Raw genomic sequence first — 9,883 nt, 5'->3', positions numbered from 1 at the left:
AAAAAAATTTTTTAAGAAGGTTCTCAAAGCACCAACGGCTTTGACAATTACATTCTCATTACGAAACTCGCGCTGCGCGCTCGATAACTTGTGTTCAATTGAAAAGCTGCATTATGATCATTATTAAATTTGGTTAAAATCTACTAAAAACAACGCTTTAAACTTATGGGTCTCTTCAAAAAAAAACAAAATTGCATATTTTTGAAAATGATCTAAACTTTTGGAACTTTTGATGAAATTTCACGATAATAGTTTCGAAATGATTATATATTTTATATCTAGTAGAAATTTGAATTAATATTTCTTAACCTATTAAAAAAATGTTTTTTTCCTTTTTTTTTGAAAATTTTCAAAATATTCAAAAGCATATACATTTTTTAAGTTTTAACTAATTTAAAAATGTCATTATGATATTTTGCAAGTTTTTTTTAAACGTATCAGAAAATTTGACAAAGATTTCTAAAACTCAAAAAAATTTTATTCAAATTTTGAATTTTTGCCTAGTCGAAAAATTTGAATGACATATTTTCTAAATATATTTGATATATAGTGATGAATTTAAATAAAATTTTCTAATCTTTTAGAAAAATATTTTTTGCTATTTTGCTTAACATTTTCAAAATTTTCAAAAGCATATAACTTTTCTAATTTTCATCGAAATTGAAATTTTCATTTGGATAATTTGCAGGTCTTCTACCCATCTGCAAGAAACTGTAACAAACATTTTTAAATTAAACAAAAAAAAATATTTTTAAAATGCTCTAAATTTTTTAATTTTGGTTGGAAATATCTGATTCACGAACTTAACCTTTATTTTGGGAACCTCAAGAGATGTATCAAAGGCTAACTTGATTGGACAAATCCTTCAAAAGTTACAGACAGATATTCAAATGAATGAGAATGTACGAAATCAGGAGAAATATTTTGGAACAAAAAAGTCTTAGAATTCAAAAAAGATATTTTTATTTATCAGAGACATTGAACAATTTTTCTGAAACTTGAAAAAAAAACTTTCTAAAATTTTGAAAAAGCTCTAATTTTTTAAATTGTGGGCTAATCGAAAAATTCAGCTAGATTAGTTTTGAAATATATTTGATATCTAGTGAAAATTTTTGGATCTATGAAAAAAATAATTTTTTTCTATTTTTTTTTAATTTTCGAATTTTTAAAAAATATATAACTTTTCTAATTTACATCAAAATTAAAAATTGTATTCGGATAATTGGCAAGTATTTAACCCATCTATAAAAAACTTTAACAACAATTTTTAAAATTTGAAAAAAAAATTTGTAATTTTGAAAATGCACTAATTTTTTTAATTGTGTGCTAATCGAAAAATTCGGCTACAATTGTTTTGAAATATATTTAGTATCTAGTGAAAATTTTAGATGAATTTTTTTTATCTGTGGAAAAAAAAATTTTTCTATTTTTTGAAAATTATGTAACTTTTCTAATTTTCATAAAAATCAAAAATCAAAAATCTATAAGAAACTTTGACAAAAATTTCTAAAATTTGAAGAAAAACAAATTTGAAAATTTGGAAAATGCTCTCAATATTTTTATTTTTGTTGGAAATGTCTAATCAGCGAACTTTATCTTTACTGTCGGAAACTTCAGAAGTGAATGAAATGCGGGCTCGATAGCAAAAGTCCTTCAAAAGTTAGCGTGGCTACAACATTCAGGTAACCACACATACAGACATACATACAGACAGACAGATACAGACAAAATTTTATTATTTTCGGATTCTGTGCGTGCCGAAACTTAATGATCCGTTAAAAACCAGAGATCGAAAATTTGGACGATTACATTACACATCTTAGCAATCCGAGAGAAATAATTTGTAGGTAGCCCGTTTCACTTATTTTGACCCAATTGCATTTCATGTAAAATATTTTAAAGGAATGCAAGTGATATTTCCAATTACATTGGATCTTTTGCAAATTACGTAGGTAATTTTTGTTGATAGCCCCTAAAATAATTAAAATAGAAACTGCACACATTTTTAATACTCACTACACAGGTATTCAAAAAAGTGTTTAATATTGTCAAAAGTGGAATTCCTTCAATTAAAAATCTTCGAAATTCTCCATGCTATATTTTTGGATAATTATACATACAAAAATATAAGAATTTTACACTTGTAGGAATTTCAAATATAAATTTTCCACGCATTGTTTCAATTAATTTGGAATGTTTGTAAATTGTATTCAGTATTGTTCCCATTTTGAAATAATACATCTTTTCTTTTCAATCGAGTTTTTAAAATAAACTAAAACAATACTGAATTCTGCTGCATTCTTCAACCGGAAGAGATCGATAGTTCAACGCTTCTAAGAGTCATCGATTTGTTCGTTTTAGATTCTATTGCAATAGCTCTGGCGAATTTCGAAAATGATGAGCCATAATTGTACCCACAGTGGCTATTATCAGATTTCAGAGGTTTGAAAAATATTCTTTGTTATCGGGATTTAGAATATTTCGTAATTAAAGATTTAAAAATATAAAAGTTCTTATCGTTTTCATAAACTTCCCAGAATGAAGAAATTAAAAATATAACATTTTACGGATAATGCCGCAGCAGTAAAACGAAAAAAAAATTTTACAAAATCTGTATCAAATTAAGAGTCACTTCTAAATCTTTCTTTGGCAATGTACATGAACGTGATGCATAAATTAGACGAATAACTTTAATGACACAATGCATAATTTTTAAAATACGCTTATACCATATATGAATAAAATGCGCCTTTGTACGAAAATGAAAAATAAATTATAAAATAATTCAATGATGAAAACTTCAAAACTTGGAAGATTTGTGCGTGGTTTCCGGTCGCTGATTTTGCCTCTCTTTTTCTCTCTCAGCTCTTTCCCATTCTTCCTTCTTTTCCCTCTGTTTTCTTATTCGTGCTAAACGAATTTCTTCCGAAGTCATAGTCGTAGCTACAAGTAGAAATTTTAGTGCACAATAAGGTATTTATAAACATATCAGATATAAATAGTAGAGTGGGTCGAAAAGAAAAAAATAGAAATCAAAGACGGCATCTCAAAAAATTAGACTTCACAGCCAAAAATATTCTCGAAACATGAAAAAAGTGATTTAAAAAAGGGGAATAATAGGAGAATGAACTCTTTTAAATAAAATGAATGCAGTTGGGCTTTAAATTTCTAATATTTCAAGTCGAAATATATTGCATTCTTAACAAAATAGTAGAATTTTTGACCGAAAAATATTTCCTACCAATAGAGATAACGCTTCAATAAAAGATTTGAAATTTCAAGCAAAAAAGTCGAATGTTTTAGAAAACAGTTGAAATTCAAACCCAAAGAGATAAATTTTCAGCAAAATAGTTGCCTTTCAATCAAGAAATTTTTTTAAAAATAAACAGTTATACTTACAAAGAAATAGTAGAACCTTCAACCAAAGGAGACATATTTTCAATAAGACGGTCGAATTTTTAACCAAATTGTTAATTTTTCTACTTTAACAGATGAATTTTCTGTCAAAATAGTTCAATTGTCAAGATAAAACTCGACCTTTTTGAAAACATATGAATCATTAACACGAAAAGTCGAATTTATAATAAAAAAGTTCATTTTCAACCAAGAAAAATAAATGTTCAAAGAACAAGTATGACCTTTCTACCAAAATGGCTGAATTTTCAATCAAATATGTCAGTTAATAACTAAAAAGAGTAATTCTTCATTCTTTAAAGCACCATTTCGATTTTCACTCTGAAAAATTATATTTTCAAATTACAAAATAAAGTTTCAACCAAAAATATGAATTTTTTACTAAAATTTTGAATTGACAACCGATAAAATGAATTTTTAACAAAGTAATTTAACTTTCAACTGAGTTGTTGAATTTTGACATAGTTGAATTTCAACCAAAAAAATATTAATTCTCAATGAAACGCAATAGTCGACATACAAACGAAAAAATTTTTTTTAACACAAACTGTTGAATTCAATCAAAAACGACGACTATTCAACAAAATAGTTGAATTTTCTATTGAAAAAGATTCATTTTTAACTAAAAACAAATTAATTTTCAATCGAATATATTTTAATTTTCAACCAAAGAAATCAATCTTTAGCCAAAAATTTAATGTTTAACAAAGCTATTCAACTTTTAGCGAAGTGGTTGAATTTTTAATTTAAAAATATGAATTTTTCATCAAAAATAGAATATTTACTTTTTCTGTTTAAAAAATTAACTTTTAATAACAAGAAAAAACTAGTTTTCAACCAAATATTTTAACATTCAACTAAAATCACAAATCTCCAGCTGAAATAGTTAAATGATTTTTAGCTTAAAAATTAATATTAAAAAAATGCATCAAAATATTTAAACTTGTAACCAAATAGTTGACGTATAAACTAAATATGTGCATTCTGAAGGAAAACTGCAATATAGTTATCAGTTCAGAAAAAAACATTACTTTCTAACAAGATAGTTCAATTTTCAATAAAATAAATTTTTACCCATATAGTAATTTTTTTAACCAAAATCGATTAATTCTGAACCAAAAATATAAAAGTAAAATTTCCAACTAAAATGAATCAACTTTTCACCAAAAACAGTTGGCTTCAATATTCTTGTAAGATTTCAATATTTCTAGGACAAAATCTCATTTTTATAAACCTCAAAAACTAAAATAATTAAAAAAGTTTTGCAGACAATCCTACAAATCTTTTGAGCATGGAGAAACCTTATCGCACTCAAAATGTATATTAAAAAATGTAAGATTTTAACAATTCAAATGGCCAGGCGCGTGAACATTTCTGCTGGTAATAATGTAATTTAATGTACCAGGAAATCCAGTAAATAACAGTAAATTAATTTTTTTACTGAGAATTTTACAAATTATGTAAAGAAACATCTATTCAATCACTTGAAATATTACATGATATACTTCAAATTAAAATAAGTTTCATTTCATACTTTTCTTTTAATTTTAATTTCAATTGTTTACTTTTTTAATTGTGAAATCATTTAATTTACTATGCGTAACTCTAAATTATTCTGTTTTACAAAATTTCCATTTTATATCATCAATTTTAAAATAACTTCAAATTAATACATTAATAATTAACCGTTTTTATTAAATATAAAATCCTATTCAAATATTGTTTAACTCTAAAGTAATCCATTTTGACCCATTCAATTTGAATTTTTTTAATTAAATTAATTAATTTTTAAATATATTTAGTAATATTTGACTGTCCTAAATTGTTTTAACAGAGTTGCGAGAGAAAGAAAGGTTTGAATCGTTAAGATTGCAGAGTGCTAAGTTTAAACTCTGAACGGTATAATTTTGATTGTTTCGTTAAAAAAATGTTAATTTCTAAGTAAAGGTGTTAAATTTTTATGTATATATAACAATTGAATTTATACGTTAGATTTTTTATGTTTCTAACTTCAAATTATTTAAAATGCTTTAATTTTAAACAGCTTTTAATTTTTTTTTTTCATTTTCACTTTTTCATTCATTCTCCAATTTAGAGCATTGCAAATGATAGTGTGGATTCATGTTTTTCAACCAGAAATGTTTGAACTATTTAATTTATAAAAGTTCAAATAAAAAATTTCCATTTCATATTCGTGTAATTATTGATCATTCGAACAAAACAGTTCAACTTTGAGGATTTTAACTTGACGTTCTTTTTTTATTCCTTTGAATGAAAAAAATAGCAGCTTTTACCATTCGAATTTTTTAAATTTTAATGATAAGGACAAATGTTTGTAAACCCAGTGTGTCCAGCGATTCTTAGGAACAAAATTCAAGGTCTTTCCCGATTTTCCAGATGAAGAAATCAAGTTTTTCCAGGTCTCCTTTTTTTACATAAAAAAAATCAAATAAGCGTTTGTTACACATGTAAAATATGAAACATTTCATTTTTTTATTGGCCGACAATTTTTCAAGAAAGTAGAATCATAAATAAATAAATCTTGAAATTTCTGTGAAATGTTTTGAAATTTTTGTAGAATATTTGAAATCTTTGAAATTTTTGAAATTGTTGTGAAATTTTTTGAAATCTTTATAAAATCTTTAAAATATTTGTAAAATCTTTCTTTACTCTTTGTTTATAAAAAAAATTGTGTTCGATTGAAATTATTGAAATCTTCTCATTGAAACCTTTGAAATCTTCAAAATTTGGTAAATTCTTGAAATCTTTTAAAATCCTTGAAATACTTTTGAAATTTTTCCGACATCTTTTGTTTGACTTAAAATCACTGAAATTTTTGGAACTTTTATGAAATATTTTCAAATTTCCTAAAAAAAACTCGTTTAAAATCTTCGAAATTTTATGCATTTTGGAGTGCAGTCTTTTTGAAATATTTTACATTCTTGAAATCCTTTGAAATCCTTATGGACTCTTCTAAATATTTCTAACGTCTTTTGTATTCGTATGAAATCATTGAAATATTTGAAATCCCTGTGAAATTTTCTGAAATATTCTAAAAATTTTGAAATTATTTAAAATATCTGAAATGTTTTTAAATCTTCGTGTAATATTCTAAAAAAAATTAAGATCATTGCCTTGAAATTTTCTGAAAGTTTTAAAATCTTTGTGAACCTTTTTAAAATTTTTCAATTTTAAATCTTAATAAAATTTTTATGAAATCTTTGAAATATTTGTTAAATCTTTTTTATTCATTTGAAATCATTAAAATATTCGAAATCTTTAAAATCTTTTAAGATTATGTTAAAATCTTTGTAATCCTTAAAATATTTGTGAAATCTTTCTTCAATATTTTTCGTGAAATCTTTTGTGTTCGTTTAAAATCATTGAAATCTTCTAAAATCTTCGAAAATGTATGGAAACCTTTTGAAATTGTTTAAAATCTTTGAAATTTTGTGTAATATATGCTTTTTGAAATCTCTGAAATTCTTGAAATCTTCTGAAATCCGTATGAATTTTTAGCAACATTTGTGAAACCTTTTTTAAATCTTTTTTATTCATTTAAAATTATTAAAATATTCAAAATCTTTGGGAAACATTTTGAAATCTTCTAAAATCTTTGGAATCATTAAAAGTCTTTGAAAATTTTGACTGCTTTGTGAAATTCTTATCTACACGCCTTTTTCAAATTCTTGAATCCTTTTTAAGTCTTTGAAATCAGTGAAATATTTTTTTAAAGTTCAAAATCCTTTTAATATTATAAAATCTTTGAAATATTATGAAATCTTTAGAATTATTGTGTAACTTTTTAAAATCTGGTGTATACTCTGAAACCGAGAAGTCAACCCCTCGAAATTTTTTTTAAAGGCAAAACAAAAATTCAAGGTTTTCGTAAGAAATTCAAGGAGATTTCCAGATTTTCAAGGTTTGAAAAAAGTTCAAGGAGAATTCCAGATTTTCAAGGTTTCCAAGGACGCTGGTTACCCTGAAACCGGGAATTTTTTGCTCGATTAAAACGGCAACCGCGCTTTTGATTTCAAATTTTTTTGCCGATCCACCCAAACAAGTAGACATTATTTAAAGATAATTCCTTACAAGTTGACGCAGGGAAATCAGATGTAGCAGCATTAATCGCAGGAGCAGGCACATCATTACTATTAACATCAAAATTGTCCAGATCTAATTCTACAATATCAACTAAATCCATTTGCTCGTTTTCTTGAGGAACTTGCAGACCGTTATTTGTAACTTCTGCACGATTTGGAATTACTGGTTTCATTCCGTGTATTCTATCAAAGGATAAAGGGCTTCTTGCAAATTTTGGTGTTGATCGTGCTGACGGAGGCGGGGTTCTGGGTCTCTTTATTGCAGATTTGGTTTTGGGAATATTAGAAATATTCTCTGTTAAATTCTGCTGAGATGCATTCGGTCGCATTTCATCTTCCATTTCATAAAAGCAAGACAATGCTCTAGTTAAAGCTCTTGTGATTGAGATCTACAAAATACAGATGTATATTAAAATATAAAGTGGCCGCAAAACTTCATTTGAAAAATTCCCTCACTTTTACCTGGCTAATTTATTTATTTTCTCTGGCCATTAATATTGAAAGACCGAAAATTTAATTTCGTAACATTTTTAATAAAGAATCTTTTATAAATAGAATAAAAGATTTAAAAAATGTTTAATTATCATTTTAAGGGCTGCCTAATACTGATTTACTTGGAAAAAGTAACATATTTAAACCGAAAGTGACTAAAAGTGATTAAAAGTGACTGATGTGACTAATGTTCTTTTAAATAAATCAGGATAAATTCATAGGACTTCAAAACAATTCAAGTTCAATTTAAAATATTTCAAATGAATCGAAAACAATTTTTTAAATCCCCAAAAATTCCATTGATGTGAATAAAACTAGAACGAATTTAGAGAAGTTAAGAAAATGAGAAGAACTCGATGCAATTCATAACAAATTCGTGGTGAATCAAAAAAAAATCAAGAGAATTGAAAAAAAATTCAATAATATGAAAATATTCGGTGAATTCAGTAAGTTTGAAGTGAATTTAGAAAAATGCAAAGGAATTTCAAACAATTTAGTTAAATTCCTAAGAATTCAAGGTTCATTTAAAACACTTTAGGGTGAATTTAAAAAAAGAATAATAAAAACTAAGTCTGAATTCAAAGTTAACTCAAATGAATTGCAAAATATATTTGGAAATCTCTTCAAATTTGAGAAGCCCTGAAAAATCTTTCACTTCTTCTGAGTAAATTCTTTGAAATCCAAAAAATATTGTAAAATTCTATCTATTCTTCCTGTAGCACTATAGGACAAATAAAATCATTTCACAGCTTCCGAAATTCCTTGAAACTTTTTAAAGCTTTTGAAAATTTAAAATTATTTGAAATCACATATAATTACTGAAATAAATTTAAAATTTCTCGAAGTCTTTCAAAAGACCTTAAAATCTTTCAAATCCTTTGGTGAAGTACTTCAAGTTATTAAAATCTACAAGATATTTAAAATCCTCAAAAATCCTTTAAAATCTCTTTGAATGTTTTAAAGCTGTTAAAAATTCGTTGGAATTTTCTTAATTATCTTAAAATCTTTCAAATTCTTTGAAATCCTTACAAATTGTTGAAATCAATTGAAAATTCTTCGGAATCTTTTGAAAAAACCTAAAATATTTCAAATCCCAATCTTTTGAAATCTTTTAAAATTCATTGAAAATTTTTCAAGCTTTTGAAAATCCCTTGGAATCTTTTAAAATATTATAAAATCTTTAAAATTCTTCGAAATCTCTTAAAATATTTTAAATCTATTACAAATTCTTTGAGATTAGGTATATATAAAATCAATATTCGTTCGAAATATCTTGAATATTACCGATCGAGCATTTTCAACAGCTAATCCTTTCGTCGAAGCATAGAAATTACTGTAGCCTACGTCTTCGTGATACCTTCCATTAGAGAGTTGCACTTTTACTGTTGCTTGGCACCCGACATGGTACTTTCCCACAATGCAGTCGATAAAATCTGGAGTTAGAGTTATCAGATAGTTTTAAATTCTTCATTGTCATACATTTATTAAATGTTCTAGAAGAAAGTCAATTTTCCTTATCATGTAGAATTTTTCAGAGTTGTTACAAAATCACAATTTCGAAATTTTCTGATCTTCCTCTGACCAATAATTAATTTTACCTGACCATTACAAATCTTTTTTCGGGTATAAAAAGAATCTTAAACCTATGAGATCAATAATGTTAATGCAAACCAATTTTGTTTCCAAATTTATATTAAAGAATTTTAGTAACAACAGTCATTCTGAATTTTATAAGTAATCATCTAGAAATTACGTAAGACAAAAATGGTGGGACTACTGCTTTTTATGAGTGTGGGAAAAAAGGAAGAGTTAGAAGTTGAATTTTAAATACAAAAAATGAATTTTTTACAAAAACTCTAACTTTCAACCCTAAA

General features: G+C 25.5%; 1 protein-coding gene across 2 annotated transcripts in view; it reads right to left on the bottom strand.

Moving 5' to 3' along the window:
* Window positions 1-1,721: 1,721 nt before the first annotated feature.
* Window positions 1,722-9,883, bottom strand: part of LOC117179614 (DNA repair and recombination protein RAD52-like) — a 15,772-nt gene continuing 7,610 nt past the window's right edge. For both annotated transcript variants that reach the window (XM_033371604.1, XM_033371603.1), the window contains exons 4-6: window positions 9,294-9,442; window positions 7,507-7,906; window positions 1,722-2,943 (exon numbers count right to left, since the gene is read on the bottom strand). In XM_033371604.1, the coding sequence (XP_033227495.1) occupies window positions 2,801-2,943; window positions 7,507-7,906; window positions 9,294-9,442 (692 nt within the window). In that variant the 3' untranslated portion in view covers window positions 1,722-2,800. The remainder of the gene's footprint in view (window positions 2,944-7,506; window positions 7,907-9,293; window positions 9,443-9,883) is intronic.

This window comes from Belonocnema kinseyi, chromosome 9 (assembly GCF_010883055.1).
Source record: "Belonocnema kinseyi isolate 2016_QV_RU_SX_M_011 chromosome 9, B_treatae_v1, whole genome shotgun sequence".
Classification (NCBI taxonomy): Eukaryota; Metazoa; Arthropoda; class Insecta; order Hymenoptera; family Cynipidae; genus Belonocnema; species Belonocnema kinseyi.
The sequence above is the reverse complement of the archived record's forward strand: the minus strand, read 5'-3'. Positions and strand labels throughout refer to the sequence as shown.